Source organism: Gopherus flavomarginatus, chromosome 1 (assembly GCF_025201925.1).
Source record: "Gopherus flavomarginatus isolate rGopFla2 chromosome 1, rGopFla2.mat.asm, whole genome shotgun sequence".
NCBI classification, from domain to species: domain Eukaryota; kingdom Metazoa; phylum Chordata; order Testudines; family Testudinidae; genus Gopherus; species Gopherus flavomarginatus.
The window spans coordinates 380,266,230-380,285,958 of record NC_066617.1 but is presented as its reverse complement, the minus strand read 5'-3'; the positions used below and the strand labels follow the sequence as shown (position 1 = coordinate 380,285,958).

Below are 19,729 nucleotides of genomic sequence, written 5' to 3'. Positions count from 1 at the left end.
GGTTGTTCGACCTGGTTTTGTCGAGAACACATCTTGGTTCCAGATGATCATCTCAGACACCTCATTCTTCTGGTCTGATGTTAAATCGGGAGACACTCACCTATTTGGAAGGCTTGTTTTCCTGGGTTAGGTCTTTTTGGACAGTTATGCATGCCTCTTGTGCATGCCAGGATTTCAGAAGGTTGATGTGATAAATTTGTTCTTGTTTTCGGCGTCCTGGCTGCTGCACCTTGTAGGTTACTTCCCCCACGGGTTCAACTACCTCATAGGGCCCCTGCCATTGGGCCAGAAGCTTGCTTTCTGCTGTGGGTACCAACACCATCACCCGATTCCCTGGCTGGAACTGTCGGACTTTTGCCTGGCGATTGTAATGGGTTCTCTGGGCCTCCTGTGCCTTTTCCAAATGTTCCCATACAATAGGGATGACCCGGGCTATCTGGTCCCGCATCTGTATTACATGTTCTATTATATTTCTCCCCTCATTGGGTTCCTCTTCCCAGATCTCTTTGGCGATATCTAGTATTCCACGGGGGTGACACCCATATAATAGCTCGAAGGGGAAAACCCAGTTGAGGCCTGAGGTACTTCCCAGATAGCAAACATAAGGTAGGGTAGTAGGATGTCCCAATCCTTCCCGTCCCAACTTACCACCTTCCTTATCATAGCCTTGAGGGTTCGGTTAAACCTTTCTACCAATCCATCAGTCTGTGGATGGTAGACTGAAGTTCTCAGGATATGTATATGGAGTAGTGTACAGAGGTCCTTCAGTAGTTTTGACATAAATGGGGTTCCTTGGTCTGTTAATATCTCCTTTGGTAGCCCCACTCGGGCAAAGATCCCCACCAGCTCTTTGGGTATCGTTTTAGAGGCCATGTTCCGCAGGGGGACAGCTTCTGGGTAGCGAGTAGCATAGTCCAAAACAACAAGTATATATTGGTGGCCCCAAGCCGTCTTCTCCAGGGGTCCCACTAGGTCCATGGATATTTGCTCAAAGGGGACCTCTATGATGGGAAGGGGTACTAAAGGTGACCTCAGTTGGGGATGGGGACTGTGCAGCTGACACTCTGGGCAGGATGCACAGTAACTCCACACTTCTTCATGAACTCCGGGCCAGATGAACTGTCGTAGGACTCATGCCAGGATCTTCTCTACCCCCAAGTGCTCCCCAAAAAGATGACTATGAGCAAGACTTAATATAGCGTTCTGGTGTTTTTTGAGGTACTAGGATCTGCTGTACCTCCTGCCCCTCTACTGGTGCAACCTGGTATAAGAGATTCTTCTTCATTATGAAGTAGGGTCCTGGTCCCTGGGTTTTCCCTTCTGCGGGGACCCCATCTATTTCAGTCACCTCCTTTCTAATGTTGTCGTACCTTGGGTCTTCAGCCTGGTCCCATCCAAAATTTCCTCTTCCGGGGCTAATCTGCCCAAGATCTAGGGGCCCAGTCTCTGTTGCCTCTACTGGTTCAGAAGCATTAGGGTGGGGGTCAGACTTGGGTGCTTCTCCCTCCTGGGTGGCCTCCTTTTCAGCTGCTCGGGTCCACCTACCTACGAAAGTGACCCTCTGGCTTTGAGTCAGTATTCGGGTTCCCAAGGCCTTAGCTGCCCTCCTTTCCCTTTTCGACTTTCTACCCTGTCTGGGAATGGAAAATAAATCTGGGGATATTTCAGAGAAGACTGGTGGTTGACAGTCTACTGTGGATGCCTCACTTACTTAAGGGTTCCCCTCTTTCTCCAATCCTGCTACTGGGAGTAAGTCTCCAAACCCTGGGAAGTCCCTCCCTATGAGCACCGGGTGTGGGGGTTTAAGGACTACACCTGCTGCTACCTCAATAGTGTTCCCCTGAATCTTGATTTTTACTGGGATAGTGGGGTAATAACCAACTGTCCCATGGACACATGTTATCCCCATACGCTTAGCCCACAGCAGCTTCATGAGCTTCCCCGAGACAAGAGTGATAGCACTCCCTGAATCAACCAGTGCAGTGGTCTCTACCCCATTTAGCTTTACTGGTCTGGTGTACATATGTGGGGTTAGTGAGACCCCCACAAGGTGGATTAGGGAGCATGGGTCTGCCCAGTTCCCCAGGTTACACTGCATAGGCTCCTCAGCATTGGAACACTATGCAGCTATATGTCCCCACTCCCCGCAGGCTTAATGTCTGTATGAGGTCTTAGGCATTCCCCGGTCTCTTGGTTTGGGCAGTCTAACATCATGATCCTCTTCTCCCTCAGTGCTCTGACTCTTTGTGGCTTCTGGTGGGCCTTCAGCCCCTCTCTTTTTCCACCTGGGATCTCCTGGTTGCCCAGTCACCCGAGCTCTAGGGCTTGGTGCTGCTAGTTTAACCCGGGATGTCTTTTCCTTAACTGACCGGGTCAGCTCCCTCGCTGTCCTTTGCCTCTCTACCAGTGCGACAACCTCATCATAGGTGGAGGGTTCGTTCTGGCTTACCCAAGCACGAAGGTCTGGTAGTAGCCCCCTCATGTATCGGTCGATGACCAGAACCTCTAGTATCTCTTCCGGACTCCGGGATTCCATTTGCAACCACTTTTGTGTGAGATGGATGAGGTCATACAATTGGGACCGCTGGGTTTTGTTTTCCTGGTACCTCCACTCGTGATACCGCTGGGCCAGCACTGCAGTTGTTACCCCAGATCTGGCCAGAATCTCTGCTTTCAGCTGGGGGTAGTCTGCTGCAGCCTCTTCAGGCAGATCATAGTAGGCCTTCTGGGCCTCCCCACACAGGAATGGGCCAAGGATGCCAGACCACTGATCTCGAGGCCACGTCTCCCGTAGGGCTGTCCTCTCAAGGCCAGAAGGTATGCCTCTACATCATCCTCCCACGTCATTTTCTGCAGTCAATGGGTGGCCCGTATGATCTGCGTCCCATCATGGCTGTGGTTCAGCTCTGTAAGGGTCTTTATCTGGTTTACCAGTTCCTGCAACATAGCTCAGTCTTGAGAAGCCTGGTCCATCAGCAGGCGATTAGTCTCTTGCTGCAGCCACACTGCCTCCTGTTGGGCAGCGGCCTGGACACAGGTAGCCTCCTGCTGGGCCGCCGTAGCTTGTATCAATGCCCTCATTACGTCAACCATTGTGGTGAAAAAAAAAAAAACTCTCCTTTTTTTTTTATATCACTCTCCTTTTTCCGCCACGCTGTGCACACCAAATCCCATGCCTGACACCAGTTGTGACAAAGTTCCTCCTCTGCCTTGGTGGGTCCCGTGCTTATTGGCAGGTTTTGCTCACCTCAGTGATCTTTCCCACAGTCTGGGTCAACTTCTCCTGTGTCTGATCAGGAGTTGGGAGGTTTGGGGAGAACTCCGGGTTCCAGCCCAGGGTCCTGTGGATTGCAGCTGTCTATAATGCCTCCTGTAACAGCTGCAGGACAGCTACAGCTCCCTGGGCTACATCCCCATGGCCTCCTCCAAACACCTTCTTTATCCTCACCACAGGAACTTCCTCCTGGTGTCTGATAACGCTTGTACTCCTCAATCCTCCAGCAGCACACCCTCTTACTCTCAGCTCCTTGCACCTCTTCCTCCCAGCTCCTCACACGCATATCCTCTCCTCTGGCTCTCCCCTGCCTGACTGGAGTGAGCTCCTTTTTAAGTCCAGGTGCCCTGATTAGCCTGCCTTGATTAGCTGCAGGGGTTCCAATTAAGGCAGACAGGCTGATTAGTTCTAGCAGGTTCCTGATTACTCTAGTGCAGCCCCTGCTCTGGTTACTCAGGGAACAGAAAACTGCTCCTCCAGTGACCAGTATATTTGCCCTCTACCAGACTCCTGTACCCCACTAGCCTGGGTCTGTCACAATATATAGTGTGTGTGTGTTACTGCAATGTCACTTTCAAAACACAGTACACTTTTCAATGTGTTTTCAACCCAGGAAACTACAGACCAGTTAGTTTAACTTCTGTGCCAGGGAAGATAATGGAGCAAATAATTAAAGAAATCATCTGCAAACACTTGGAAGGTGGTAAGGTGATAGGGAATAGCCAGCATGGATTTGTAAAGAACAAATCGTGTCAAACTAATCTGACAGCGTTCTTTGATAGGATAACGAGCCTTGTGGATAAGGGAGAAGCGGTGGATGTGATATACCTAGACTTTAGTAAGGCGTTTGATATGGTCTCGCATGATATTCTTATAGATAAACTAGGAAAGTACAATTTAGCTGGGGCTTCTATAAGGTGGGTGCATAACTGGCTGGATAACCGTACTCAGAGAGTAGTTATTAATGGCTCCCTATCCTGCTGGAAAGGTATAACAAGTGGGGTTCCGCAGGGGTCTGTTTTGGGACCGGTTCTGTTCAATATCTTCATCAACGATTTAGATGTTGGCATAGAAAGTACGCTTATTAAGTTTGCGGACGATACCAAACTGGGAGGGATTGCAACTGCTTTGGAGGACAGGGTCAAAATTCAAAATGATCTGGACAAATTGGAGAAATGGTCTGAGGTAAACAGGATGAAGTTTAATAAAGATAAATGCAAAGTGCTCCACTTAGGAAGGAACAATCAGTTTCACACATACAGAATGGGAAGAGACTGTCTAGGAAGGAGTATGGCAGAAAGAGATCTAGGGGTCATAGTGGACCACAAGCTTAGTATGAGTCAACAGTGTGATACTGTTGCAAAAAAAGCAAACGTGATTCTGGGATGCATTAACAGGTGTGTTGTAAACAAGACACGAGAAGTCATTCTTCCGCTTTACTCTGCGCTGGTTATGCCTCAACTGGAGTATTGTGTCTAGTTCTGGGCACCGCATTTCAAGAAAGATGTGGAGAAATTGGAGAGGGTCCAGAGAAGAGCAACAAGAATGATTAAAGGTCTTGAGAACATGACCTATGAAGGAATGCTGAAGGAATTGGGTTTGTTTAGTTTGGAAAAGAGAAGACTGAGAGGGGACATGATAGCAGTTTTCAGGTATCTAAAAGGGTGTCATCAGGAGGAGGGAGAAAACTTGTTCACCTTAGCCTCCAATGATGGAACAAGAAGCAATGGGCTTAAACTGCAGCAAGGGAGATTTAGGTTGGACATTAGGAAAAAGTTCCTAACTGTCAGGGTAGTTAAACACTGGAATAGATTGCCTAGGGAAGTTGTGGAATCTCCATCTCTGGAGATATTTAAGAGTAGGTTAGGTAAATGTCTATTAGGGATGGTCTAGACAGTATTTGGTCCTGCCGTGAGGGCAGGGGACTGGACTCGATGACCTCTCGAGGTCCCTTCCAGTCCTAGAGTCTATGAGTCTATGAAATATAGCGTAAGAAGACTTCAAAAGTGCAGTTCTCGGTGGAGTTTGTAGCCCACTCAGAACAAAGAATCTAGGGGGATATTGCACAGCCCTCCCCCCCCAACTCTGCCACCCACAGCCACCATCCAAGTTCTGGTACACACACACACACACCCCAACCCTCCACACTGCTGCCATCATCTTTGTTCCAGTACACAGCCCCCAGTCCTGTGGCCATCATCTGTGTTCTGGTTCACAGTCACCCAACCCCCTTTGCCCTGTAACCATCATCCACATTCCAGTTTACAGCCCCATAACCCCACCCACCCACCTCCATGGCACATATCCATCATCCATTTTCCCCCGGCTCCCTGCCACATAGCTATCATCCATGTTCTGGTTCACAGGGCCTCTTGCTCCATCCCCCATGGCCATCATCTGCATTCCAGTTCAGAGCCACCCAACCCCCGACCTCTCTGCCATGGGGCCATCATCCATAGTCTGTTTTGCAGCCCCTCTATCACATTCCAGGGTGCAGTCCAGACCAGTGAGGGGTTTTGTCACTACCAGCCCTGCTATCTTGGGTGCCTCGCAATGCTTTACTGCAGGAGCTCCCAAGCCGGGCCCCTCACAAAGAGCCAAACAGCCTGCACGACCCCCTAAGCATTTGTGTGTAGCTGCAGCTTGTTAGCACACTCCAGTCACACCCTGGCTTCCACCAGCCTTCGTTACCATTTGCAGGGTGACCCCAACACACGCCAAGTTATGGATTTTCCCAAAAACATGTGTTCTGCCCTATCCAGCCCTCTCCTGTTTCATTGCCCTTGTAAGAGGTCAATATGCAACAGTTTGTTTTTTAACTGGAGTTCCCAAATGGTTTGATTTAAAGAATAAAACAAGCATTTTTAACTACAAAGAGAGAGATTTTAAATGAGTACTAGTATAAGGCATCAGAGCGGTAGCCGTGTTAGTCTGGATCTTTAAAAGCAGCAAAGAATCCTGTGGCACCTTATAGGCTAACAGAGGTATTGGAGCATGAGCTTTTGTGGGTGAATATCCATTTCCTTGGATGCGTATAAGGCATTAAAGTCAGAAATGGTTGCAAGAGAATTAAAGATAAAATGCTTTCTAGTAACCAAAACGTAACAAACTAGACTTGGTTCAAGGTAAAATACTTACCATATGTTCCTAGCAACAAGGCAAATCACATTCTGAGGTCAGAACCCCTCGCAAAGTCCAAAGGCTGGTTCCTTTGTCTTCATGGGTGAGAGAGAGATAGGGTGAGAAAGAACGAAGGAACCTCAGGGTGGTTTCCCCGTCATTTTTATAGTCCTGTATCCTTTGAAATGCATTTTCCTGAGGCTTACCCTTAGATAAAGTTCCTTCCAGCTGTGAGGATAGAGACATGACTCCATGGTGAAAGAGGTTCCATGTTGTTTTTTGCTAAGATGCAGATTGGTCTGTTCATGCCCTGCTTCACTGCCAAAGAACACCTACTTGCCAACTTCAATGACACCTGGCTAGAGACATTGGCTTGTCCTTTGTCTTTGAGGAACAGGCTTACCCCCTTCTCAAACTTGTCTAATAAACATAACTCAGTTATATAAAGTTATGAACATAAGCTTAAATTATATGATGTTGCTACACACATTTTACCGTGATATTATTGACCAGCAAGTTATTAGTTTTCAAATGATACCTCCCCAGGCATATTTTTTACAAAGATTATTACTATGGTGTGTAGGGTGTGAACTATGGAGTGCATTCAGTTTATAGCCCCCCTGCCCCAGGCCATCATCCCATTCTGTACTGTAGTCTCCCTGTCCTACAGTCATCATCTGTGGTCCAGTTTGCAGTCCCCCAACTTCTCATCCCCTTACCCCATTGCCACCATCTGTGTTCTGGAGTGCAGCACCCCAACTCCCTGCTCCACTGCCATGTGTCCATCATCTGCATTCACAGTCCCTCAACCCTCTGCTCCCCTGCCACATAGGTATCATCCATATTCTGGTTTGCAGCTCTGTCCTACTCTGCCCCATGGCCATCATCCACATTGCAGTTTGCAGCCCCCAAACCCTCTGTGCCCCTGCTCTGTGGCCATCATCCGTGTTCCAGTTCACCCCCCCCCCCCGCAGTTCCCTAGCTTGCTGTCCTGTGGCCATCATCCACATTCTAGTACATAGCCTGTCACACGTGGCTTCCTGCAGTGAATCCAGCCAAGCCAGGCCCCTGTGGGAGGCTGGTACTGCGCCCTGTCAGGGTGCAATGCTTTCAGTGAGTATTTACAGCGACACAGACTCTGCAAACACGGCCTCTGTAAACAAGAAAACAAGTTATAAGTCACCTGGCCTACAGAGTGTGCACATCCTTGGATTAGCACTTTCAGCTTTCCCTGGGGGTGCTCCACCCCAGGGCCCTGCCCCCACTCCACCTCTTCTACCCCTACTCTGGCCCCTCCCCTGAGGCTCCACCCCTACCCCATCTCCAACCCCAGAGCATCCACACGGAGTTGGCACCTATACATCCCATGCTCTCCTTTCTGTCCACTCAGGGGAGAGCTTCTTAGTGCCTCCAAAGAGTAGCTCTTATCCCAGCCCCCTTTTCCTCTTTGTTCTCCTGTTTAGCTCACATGTCCTTCGCGTGCCAGGCTTCAGTCAGTGGGACGTCCTGTTGTCTCTCTGGACCTGCTGCTATTCTGGGTCAGTTTCTACCAGTTAATTAATGACTCTGTTTATTCCAACCAGACCACAAGGTGTCGCCCAGACTTGTCTCCTACACTGTCCCAGGAGCAGTGTTAACACTTCCGCACCCCACCCCAAGTGGTAACACAAAGTCCAGAGAGAAACTGAGGCACACATAGGTATCATAAAAATATTACAAAAAAAATCCCATTTTATCACATCTCTTTCCCCTTCAAAACCAAACTGAGCAGGGTCACTTTAACCAGCCACCTGGAGAAGTTTGAACTCATAAATGTTATTCACAGATGTTATGGCCTATTTCCTATCTCCTTGGTAGCTGTCCTACCAGGCACATTAAGATTCTGATATCAGTTTCCAATCAATCAAACTTACAGTTGTCATAGCACAATACAGAGGAGTTTCACATCCTCCATTGGGTCTTGTCTGTTTGATGACACTAGCAGGGAACACATGGGAAATTTTCATGCCACTATGTGCTCTCCTGCCACCGAAAATCTTTAGGTTTGAAACTGGGATGGCATCATAAGTGATAGGTTATGTATGACAGTTAGTAATTCTTCAATTTAATATATGAGTTTCTTCAGAACTCTTGGGTGAATACCATCTTGTCTTGATGATTTATTTCTGTTTAATGTATCAGTTTGTTCTAAAACCTCTCCTAAAAACAAACAAAAGGAAGCATTTCTTCACACACCGCAAAGTCAACCTGTGGAACTCTTTGCCAGAGTATGTTCTTCTTCGAGTGATTGCTCATATCGATTCGGTATGCGTGCATTTCATGCACAGTCATCAGAAAGTTTTTCCCCTAGCACCTGAATGCCAAAGTCAGTAAAGACAACACAAACAATGACAGAGCAATGGGAAGACATGGGTGTGCACCATGCATGAAAACGGAGAAAGGCTTGTTGATTTCTGCAATATGAATGACCTAGTCATCAGCGGAACTCTGTTCCAACATCGTGAAATTCACAAGCTGACATGGTGTTCTCCAAATGGCAGAGATAAGAACCAGATTGGCCATATGGTGATCAATGGCAAATGGCAATGCTCACTGACAGATGTGAAAATGAGAAGGGGTGCAGATGTTTGCAGCGACCACCCCCTTGTGACAGCCTCCATCAAGCTAAAACTGAGAAGTGTGGGCCCACCAAACAAGAGACATAGACCAGTAGTTCTCAAACTTTTGTACTCGTGACCCCTTTCACATAGCAAGCCTCGGAGTGTGACACACCCCCTTATAAATTAAAAACACTTTTTTACATATTTAACACCATTATAAATGCTTGATGCAAAGCGGGGTTTGGGGTGGAGGCTGACAGCTCATGTTCTCCCATGTAATAACCGTGCAACCCCTTGAGGGGTCCTGACCCCTTGTTTGAGAACCCCTGACACAGATGTTATGACGTTGAGAAGCTAAAGTCCCCTGAAATACCGAAAGCCTTCATTCCGCAGTTAAAGAACAGGTTTCAAGCACTTGCAGACCTTGATGAAGAGAGGAGAACGCAGATGAGGAGATCAACAAGAAGTGAGACAAGTTAATAACAATCTATAAACAGAGCAGTGAAACCTGTCTAGGCTACAGGCAGAAGAATAGAAAAGAGTGGATTACACCCAGCACATGGAATGCCATAGAAACCAGACAATGCTTACTGGGTAATATAGTGTACAACAAAAGACTCGCAAAGATGCATTAGATCGACAAGGGTACAGCTTGCTCAGAAAGGACAGACAGGGAAAAAGGGGAGGAGGTGTTGCCTTAAACATTAAAAACGTATGCACTTGGCCTGAGGTTGAGATAGAAATAAGAGACAGGCTTGTGCTTGTGACGGAGTTGGGAGTATTGACCTGGGAATGTTGCGTGGGAGTTTTACTGGTACTGTCTACATTGGTGCTGGATGGTGGTATAATATCAGGGACTGACTTCACTTGAGGGATGATACGTGAGCACATAACCTGAGTCCAGGAGGGGGTTGGGGCCAGGTGACATCTTCTGCCTGGGAAACTGGACAAAGGCTGGAGGAGGAGTCAGGGGGTTTGGCAGGGTGAGACGGCTGGAGGGGGTTTCAGTTTGGAGCTGCCTGGGGAAACGGAGGGAAGCCCAGCTGGGAGGGGTTGCAAGTGCTTTGGAGAATAGGATTAAAATTCAAAGTGAAATTTGGACAAACTGGAGAAATGGTCTGAAGTATGAAATTCAATAAGGACAAATGCAAAGGACTCCACTTAGGAAGGAACAATCAGTTGCACAAATCCAAATGGGAAATGACTGCCTAGGAAGGAGCACTGCGGAAAGGGATCTGGGGGTCATAGTGGATCACAAGCAGGGCCGGTGCAACCATTTAGGCAAACTAGGCGGCCGCCTAGGGCGCCTAGTGGTTGGGGGCGCCTAAAAGCCCCCTCAGGCGAGGAGGTGGAGGTGAGCTGGGTGGGGTGGCGCGCGGAGAGGGTTGCCCGCAATAACGAGGGGGGGGCGCACAGGGGAACCGCTCCCTGCCCCAGCTCACCTCCACTCTGCCTCCTCCGCTGAGCACACAGCCCTGCTCTAAGTCTCCTCCAATCAGCGCCGCAAGCCTGGGCGGTGAGGAGAATTAGAGCAGCGCCAGCGTGCTCAGAGGAGGAGTTGGAGCTGAGGTGACCTGGGGCGGGCTACTCAGGCAGGCCTAGTTTCCGCAGGAGGTCTTCCCAGGCAGGGTCAGCTGCCGGGGAAGCGGGGAAGTCTCCCCAGGCAGGGTTAGCTGCCGGGGGGTCAGGGAGGGGTAAGTCTCCTCAGGCAGGGTTAGCTGCCAGGGAAGCGGGGAAGTCTCCCCAGGCAGGGTTAGCTGCCGGGGGGTAGGGGGGGTAAGTCTCCCCAGGCAGGGTTAGCGGCCGGGGAGGGGGAAGGGGGGAAGTCTCCCCAGGCAGGGTTAGCTGCCGGCGGTGGGGGGGGGGGAAGAGAGGAAGTCTCCCCAGGCAGGGTTAGCTGCCGGGGGAGGTGGGGGGAAGGGGGAAAGTCTCCCCAAGCAGGGTTAGTTGCCATGAGGGGACGGGGGGGAGAGGGGTTAGCTGTTGCGGTGGTGGGGGGTAGCTGCTGCCGGGGGGGCTCCCCGGGTGGGAGGCTGTTAGCTGCCATGGGTGGGGGGGTTAGCTGCAGGGGGTGCAAGGTGGAAGTTTTGCGCCCTAGGCAAAACTTCCTTGCACCGGCCCTGATCACAAGCTAAACAGTGTAACACTGTTGCAAAAAAAGCAAACACCATTCTGGGATGTATTAGCAGGAGTATTGTAAGCAAGAGACGAGAAGTCATTCTTCCGCTCTACTCCGCGCTGATACGGCCTCAACTCGAGTATTGTGTTCAGTTCTAGGCACTACGTTTCAGGAAAGATGTGGACAAATTGGAGAAAGTCCAGAGAAGAGCAACAAAAATTATTAAAGGTCTAGAAAACATGACCTATGGGGGAAGACTGAAAACATTTGGTTTGTTTAGTCTGGAGAAGAGAAGACTGAGAAGGGACATAACAGTTTTCAAGTACAGAAAAGGTTGTTACAAGGGGGAGGGAAAAAAATTGTTAACCTCTGAGGGTAGGACAAGAAGCAATGGACTTAAATTGCAGCAAAGGAGGTTTAGGTTGGACATTAGAAAAAAATTCCTAACTGTCAGGGTGGTTAAGCACTGGGATAATTTGCCTTGGGAAGTTGTGGAATCTCCATCATTGGGGATTTTTAAGAGCAGGTTGGACAAACACCTGCCAGGGATGGTCTAGTCCTGCCTTGAGTGCAGGGGACTGGATTAGATGACCTCTCAAGGTCCTTTCCAGTTCTGTGATTCTATGACACCCTTCTTATCTGTTGAAGACCTGGACTTTGCAGATGATGTCACTCTCCTATCACATACCCAACACCATGTGCAAGAAAAAACAACTTGACTTAAGCTATTCAACCTGCAAATTGGACTGAAAATTAATTGCAATAAGACAGATATTATGACCTTTAATATTGCCTCACCATCACTAGTATGGATAGAGGACCATGTTTCACCAATATAGAAACATTCATATGCCCAGGGCCGGCTCCAGGCACCAGCGCAGCAAGCAGGTGCTTGGGGCGGCCAATGGAAAGGGGCAGCACTTCTGGCTCTTTGGCAGCAATTCAGCAGCAGGTCCTTCAGTCCCTCTCAGAGGGAAGGACCTGCTGCCTAATTGCCGTTGAGAAGCAGCGGTAGTAGAGCTGCTGCCAAAGTGCCACTGATTGCAGCTTCCCCACCCTGCCGCCGCTTGGGGCGGCAAAAACGCTGGAGCCAGCCCTGCATATACCTGGGCAGCACCATCAGCCAGGATGGTAGAACAAGCCAGGACATCCAGAACAGAATCAGTAAAGCGAGGAACACCTTCAGGAGCTGAAATACGGTCTGGAAATCATCAAAATACAACACCAAAACCAAACTCAGGATTTATCAGAGCTGTGTACTTTCAACACTACTTTATAGTGCAGAATGCTGGGGAATGACAAAGTATGACATGACTAAACTGTCTTCTTTCCATACAACCTTCCTCAGAAAAATCCTCCGTATCTTTTGGCCCAGAACAATCTCAAACCAAGACCTATTCACACAGTGCAGCCAATAAGATATGAGCACCATCATTACCAGGAGGTGTTGGCTTGGCCATGTATTTCAGATGGAAACGGATTCTCTCACCAGAATAGCAATAAGATGGATACCTGAAAGCAAGCAAAAATGAGACTGCCCAAAAATAGCATGGCAAAGAGTTCTGGAAGCTGGGCACAGCTGGGGAACCATTGAAAGCCTTGCCAGAAACAGACAAGAGTGGAGGAGCTTCATCGCTGCCTTAAATGCCAGAGGTGTAATAGGTACTGTGACATTCTATATCTTGGGGGAGTGCCCTGTAACCCCCATATTCCTCATTTATATATAATTATGACCTTGCATATAAAACAGGCCATGTGAGGCATCAGCGGAAATGTTATGATCTGCTGAAAGTCACACCATCCTAGCCACTATGGATGTTGAAGCCCTGTACACCAACATTCCACACAAAGATGGACTACATGAGGAATAGTATCCCCAATAATGTCACAGCAAACCTGGTGGCTGAACTTTATGATTTTGTTCTCACCCAGAACTATTTCAGATTTGGGGACAATTTATACCTTCAAGTCAGCAGGACTGCTATGTGTACCCGCATGGCCCACAGTATGCCAACATTTTTATTCCTAACTTAGAACAACGCTGCCTCAGCTCTTGTCCCCAACACTCCTACTCTGCTTGCGCTACATTGATGATATCTTCATCATCTGGACCCATGGGAAGGAGGCCCTGGGGAATTCCACCAGGATGTCAACAATTTCCATCCCACCATCAATCTTAGCCTGGACCAGTCAACAAAAGAGATCTACTTCCTGGACACTACAATGCAAATAACAATGGTCACATAAACACCACCCTATACCGGAAACCTACTGACCGCTATACTTACCTACATGCCTCCAGCTTCCATCCAGGCCACCATCACACGATCCATTGTCTACAGCGAAGCTCTAAGATACAGCCGCATTTGCTCCAGTCCCTCAGATAAATACAAACACCTACAGGATCTCTATCAATCATTCTTAAAACTACAATACCCACCTGGTGAATTGAAAAAACAGATTGACAGAGCCAGAAGGGCACCCAGAAGTCACCTACTAAAAGACAGGCCTAACCAAGAAAGTAACAGAATACCACTAGCCGTCACCTACAACCCCCAACTAAAACCTCTCCAATGCATCATCAAGGATCTACAACCTATCCTGAAGGATGATCCCTCACTCTCACAGACCTTGGGAGAAAGGCCAGTCCTCGCTTACAGACAGCCCCCAACCTGAAACAAATACTCACTAACAACTACACACCACACAACAAAAGGAAGTGACCCCAGCTTCTTTACTTCACCTGTGGGAGTAATCATCTGTCAGGGTGCCAGCCTTTTGTTCTATTGCACATGCCAAAACCTTTTCCTATATGCCTTAGGCCTTAGGCCACGGTAGGCAATAGGCAGACCGTGGGCCAAATCCAGCCTGCCAGGCGCTTTTGAACAGACTGTGAAATCTTTGACCTGGACAAATATAATTGATTACTTCTGCCTTCAGGGTTAGCTTAAACCTAAGCAATAAGAGTCTTTTGAACTGTTCATAGTTCCAGTCTCAGTTCTGTTCAGTTGGATATAGGTGTCAATGGCTCTGGGACCCAGTAAAGGAGTGAGGCAACACATCCCCACTACTGCCCCACAGCTCCCCCCTCCTGCCTTACATCCCCACTACTGCCCCACAGCTCCCCCCTCCTGCCTCACAGATCCCCCCTCCTGCCTCACATCCCCACTACTGCCCCACAGCTTCCCCCTCCTGCCTCACATCCCCACTACTGCCCCACAGCTCCCCCCTCCTGCCGCCAACAGCTTCCCCCTCCTGCCTCACATCCCCACTACTGCCCCACAGCTCCCCCCTCCTGCCAACAGCTTCCCCCTCCTGCCTCACATCCCCACTACTGCCCCACAGCTCCCCCCTCCTGCCTCACATCCCCACTATTGCCCCCACAGCCCCCCTTTCCACCTCACATCCCCACAGCTACTCCTCCTGCCTCACATCCCCACTACTGCCCCACAGCTCCCCCTTCCTGCCTTACAGGTCCCCCCTCCCGCCTCACATCCCCACTACTGCCTCACAACCTCCCCTCCCGCCTCACATCCCCACTACTGCCTCACGGGTCCCCACTCCCATCTCACATCCCCGCCACTTCCCCCACAGGTCCCCACTACTGCCCCACAACTCCACCCTTCCACTTCACATCTCCACTACTGCCCCACAGCTCCTTCCTCCTGCCTCACAGGACCCCCCTCCTGCCTCACATCGCCACTGCTGCCCCACAGCTCCCCCCCTCCCACCTCACCTCTTCCAATCCCACAGGTCCCACTTCAGACTCTCACTCTCCTTTCCCCTCTCTCCACCTGCAGGTGCTGCCATCCTCCCAGGGGCTGCCACAGCCAGACGCCACCGTGGTTACACTGCACCTGGTAGAAGGGGTCAGACCCGGCTCAGTGATTGGCTCAGTGGCGCCGCCTGAGGCCTCTGCACAGGAGCATCTGACTTACACTCTCCTGGAAGGCGGTGGGGATGGCACTTTTGTGGTGGACAGCATGACGGGGGAGATATACGTAGCGCGGGAGCTGGACTACGAGGTTGGGGCACAGCACACACTGCATGTCAGTGCCGAGGACACGCAGCGCGGCTACCCTGCCAGTCGGCTGGTGCTGGTGCAGATCCAAGTGCAGGACTGTAACGACCAGGCACCTGCCTTTCCCGAGGACCCCATCACTATTGTGGTGCCTGAGAACACCCAGGCCGGCACATCCATCTTCACCTTCCAGGCCCTAGATGGAGACGGTGCTGGCCCCAACAGTCAGGTGTGCTATAGGCTGCTGCGCCAGGAGCCTCCTGGCTCCCACTTCCAGCTGGATGCCCACTCTGGACTGCTGAGCCTCCAGCAGGGGCTGGACCGCGAGGCTGCCCCCTCCTTTCTGCTGGTGGTGGAGGCCACAGACCAGGCCCGCAACATCAGCCAGCGCCGCTCCGCTGCCATCTCTGCCCGTGTCTTTGTGACAGATGAGAACGACAACGTGCCCGTCTTCCTCTCGCCAGCCACCATTAGCATCAGGGAGGACCAGCCCACTGGCTTTATGGTGCTGCATGTGGTGGCACAGGATAGGGACCTGGGCGAGAATGGGCGGGTGAGCTACACGCTGCAGGCAGGCAACACTGAGGGCCGGTTCCACCTGAACCCCAGCACAGGTAAGAGGGGCCTGTGGGGCTGCAGGGAGATGCTGGGGTTGTGGGGGATGGGAGGGGAAGGGACACGGGAGACACAAGGGGGAAGAGGTGACGGATGTGGGGGGTGGGAGGGGACACGAGACACAAGGGGGGAAGGGGAAGAGGTGACATGTTTGGGAGGGGAAGGGACACAGGAGACAGAAGGGGGGAAGGGGAAGAGGTGATGAATGTGGGGGGTGGGAGGGGACACAGGAGACAAGGGGCAAAGGGGAAGAGGTGAGGTAAGTGAGCGGGAAGAGACGTGGGAGACAGAAGAGGGTAAGAGGAAGAGGTGACAGATGTGGGCGAGGGGAAGGGACACAGGAGACACAAGAGGGGAAGGGAAAGAGGTGAGGGAGGTGGGGCATGGGAAGACAGGTAGACACAAGGGATAAGGAGAATAGGGGAGGCATGGGTACTGAGTGGGAGGATGGGGGCAGTGGTGACAGTAGATTCCTGACCCTGCCTGGAGTGAGTAAGAGATTTCCCGTGGGGCCCAGGAGGGAGGAGGTGCCCGACCACAGCATGAGGGACAGAAACAGGTAGATGCCAGCATGTGCAGGGAAAGTTGGGTGTGGCTCCGCAGCCCAAGGTGTGGCGTTTGTAGTGCCGTGGGCCACCAAGCATGGAGCCTGACCTCAGTGACCCTGACTCAGTCCAGCCCCCTGTGACTCCTCTATCCCAGGCTTAGCCTGTTCTGGTGTCTCCCCAGGTGCCCTCTCCATTGTGCGTGCTCTGAACCGTGAGGAGGTGTCTCAGCACAACCTGACAGTGGTGGCCATGGACCACGGCTTCCCGCGCTGCTCGTCCACGCAGCTGCTGACAGTGCTGGTGCTGGACGTTAATGATGAGGCACCTGCCTTCGAGAGGGCTGAGTATGAGGCCAGTGTCATGGAGAATCTGCCAGCGGGCAGCCCTGTGCTGCAGCTGCTGGCCACAGACTGCGACCTTGGTGAGAGCCTTGGGGCTGGAACAGGTGGCCCTGGGGGGGAAGAGGGTCGGCTGGGTCAATGCTGCGCCAAAGGAATTAGCCCAGGGGCTGAAGAGGACGTGATGACCACAGGCCTTCCCCTGCTCCTCATCTGCCAAGGCAGTATCCAGGGAGTCCCAGGGTCAGGCGCCTTTTCTGGGGGAGATAAGGGAGCCAATCCCTAAGCATTGAGGGCCATCTGAGAATGAAGCCATGTCACACTAGACCCACACCAATCCATGACACAATCACCTTCGCCCCCACAGCGTGGCCTTGGCCTGTGGGGTGATTGGAATATTGGTGTGGATGGGTGCAGCTTGCTCAGGAAGGATAGACGGGAAAAAGGGAGGAGGTGTTGCCTTATATATTGTACACACTTGGACTGAGGTGGAATTGGACATAGGAGACAGAAGTGTTGGGAGTCTCTGGGTTAGGCTAAAAGGGGCAAAAAACAAGGGTGATGTCATGCTAGGAATCTACTACAGGCCACCTAACCAGGTGTAAGAGGTGAATGAGGGATTTTTTAAACAACTAACAAAATCGTCCAAAGCCCAAGATTTGGTGGTGATGGGGGACTTCAACTATCCAGAAATATTTTGGGAAAATAACACAGCGGGGCACCGACTATCCAGTAAGTTCTTGGACTGCATTGCAGACAACTTTTTATTTCAGAAGGTTGAAAAAGCCACTAGGGGGAAGCTGTTCTAGATTTGATTTTAACAAACAGGGAGGAACTCATTGAGAATTTCCAAGTGGAAGGCAGCTTGGGTGAAAGTGATCATGAAATCATAGAATTCACAATTCTGAGGAAGGGTAGAAGGGAGTACAGCAAAATAGAGACAATGGATTTCAGGAAGGTGGATTTTGGTAAGCTCAGAGAGCTGATAGGTAAGGTCCCATGGGAATTAAGACTGAGGGGTAAAACAACTGAGGAGAGCTGGCAGTTTTTCAAAGGGACATTATTAAGGGCCCAAAAACAAGCTATTCCACTGGGTAGGAAAGATAGAGAATGTGGCAAAAGACCACCTTGGCTTAACCACGAGATCTTGCATGATCTAAAAAATAAAAAGGAGTCATATAAAAAATGGAAACTAGGACAAATTACAAAGGATGAATATAGGCAAACAACACAGGAATGCAGAGGCAAGATTAGAAAGGCAAAGGCACAAAATGAGCTCAAACTAGCTACAGAAATAAAGGGAAACAAGAAGACTTTTTATCAATGCATTAGAAGCAAGACGAAGACCAAGGACAGGGTAGGCCCATTGCTCAGTGAGGAGGGAGAAACAGTAACAGGAAACTTGGAATTGGCAGAGATGTCAATTACTTCTTTGTTTCGGTCTTCACTGAGAAGTCTGACGGAATGCCTAACATAGTGAATGCTAATGGGAAGGGGGTAGGTTTGGAAGATAAAATAATTGGGTTTGTTTAGTTTGGAAAATAGAAGACTGAGAGGGGACATGATAGCAATTTTCAGGTATCTAAAAGGGTGTCATAAGGAGGAGGGAGAAAACTTATTCATCTTAGCCTCTAAGAATAGAACAAGAAGCAATGGGCTTAAACTGCAGCAAGGGAGGTTTAGGTTGGACATTAGGAAAAAGTTCCTAACTGTCAGAGTGGTTAAACACTGGAATAAACTGCCTAGGGAGGTTGGGTTAGGGTTAGGATAAATCTCTATCAGAGATGGTCCAGATAGTATTTGGTCCTGCCATGAGCGCAGCTGACTGGACTCGACCTCTCGAGGTCCCTTCCCGCCCTACAATCTATGAATGACTGTCACCAGGCAGCAATCCCTCCCCACCCTCTCCTCCACCTCACCCCAAGCCTGCCCAGGTCCCCATTAGCCTGGCCACAGCTGTCTCCTTTCCTCAGCCTTCCTGACATAGAATCATAGAATATCAGGGTTGGAAGGGACCTCAGGAGGTCATCTAGTCCAACCCCCTGCTCAAAGCAGGACCAAACCCCAACTAAATCATCCCAGCCAGGGCTTTGTCAAGCCTGACCTTAAAAACCTCTAAGGAAGGAGATTCCACCACCTCCCTAGGAAACCCATTCCAGTGCTTCACCACCCTCCTAGTGAAAAAGTTTTTCCTAATATCCAACCTAAACCTCCCTCCCCACTGCAACTTGAGACCATTAATCCTTGTTCTGTCATCAGGTACCACTGAGCTCAGTCTAGATCCATCCTCATTGGAACCCCCTTTTAGGTAGTTGAAAGCAGCTATCAAATCCCCCCTCATTCTTCTCTTCTGCAGACTAAACAATCCCACTTCCCTCAGCCTCTCCTCATAAGTCATGTGCTCCAGCCCCCTAATCATTTTGTTGCCCTCTGCTGGACTCTTTACAATTTTTCCACATCCTTCTTGTAGTGTGGGTCCAAAAACTGTACACAGTACTCCAAATAAGGCCTCACCAATGCTGAATAGAGGGGAATTATCTTTTGGCCCAATCCTCTAATTTGTCTAGATCCCTCTGTATCCTATCCCTACCCTCCAGCATATCTACCCCTCCTCCCAGTTTAGTGTCATGTGGAAACTTGCTGAGGATGCAGTCCACGCCATCCTCCAGATCATTAATGAAGATATTGAACAAAACTGGCCCCAGGACCGACCCCTGGGGCACTCCACTTGATACCGGCTGCCAACTAGACATGGAGCCATTGATCACTACCCGTTGAGCCCAACAATCTAGCCAGCTTTCTATCCACCTTATAGTCCATTCATCCAGACCATACTTCTCTAACTTGCTGGCAAGAATACTGTGGGAGACCATATCAAAGGCTTTGCTAAAGTCAAGGAATAACACGTTCACTGCTTTCCCCTCATCCACAGACCCAGTTATCTCCTCATAGAAGGCAATTAGGTTAGTCAGGTATGACTTGCCCTTGGTGAATCCATGCTGACTATTTCTGATCACTTTCCTCTCCTCTAAGTGCTTCAGAATTGATTCCTTGAGGACCTGCTTCGTGATTTTTCCAGGGACTGAGGTGAGGC

General features: G+C 50.1%; 1 protein-coding gene across 5 annotated transcripts in view; it reads left to right on the top strand.

Annotated features, from left to right (window-relative positions):
* The window catches only part of DCHS1 (dachsous cadherin-related 1), a 179,427-nt gene that overhangs the window by 111,786 nt on the left and 47,912 nt on the right, over nt 1-19,729 (top strand). For all 5 annotated transcript variants that reach the window (XM_050924366.1, XM_050924373.1, XM_050924381.1 and 2 more), the window contains 2 exons: nt 14,932-15,748; nt 16,479-16,718. In XM_050924366.1, the coding sequence (XP_050780323.1) occupies nt 14,932-15,748; nt 16,479-16,718 (1,057 nt within the window). The remainder of the gene's footprint in view (nt 1-14,931; nt 15,749-16,478; nt 16,719-19,729) is intronic.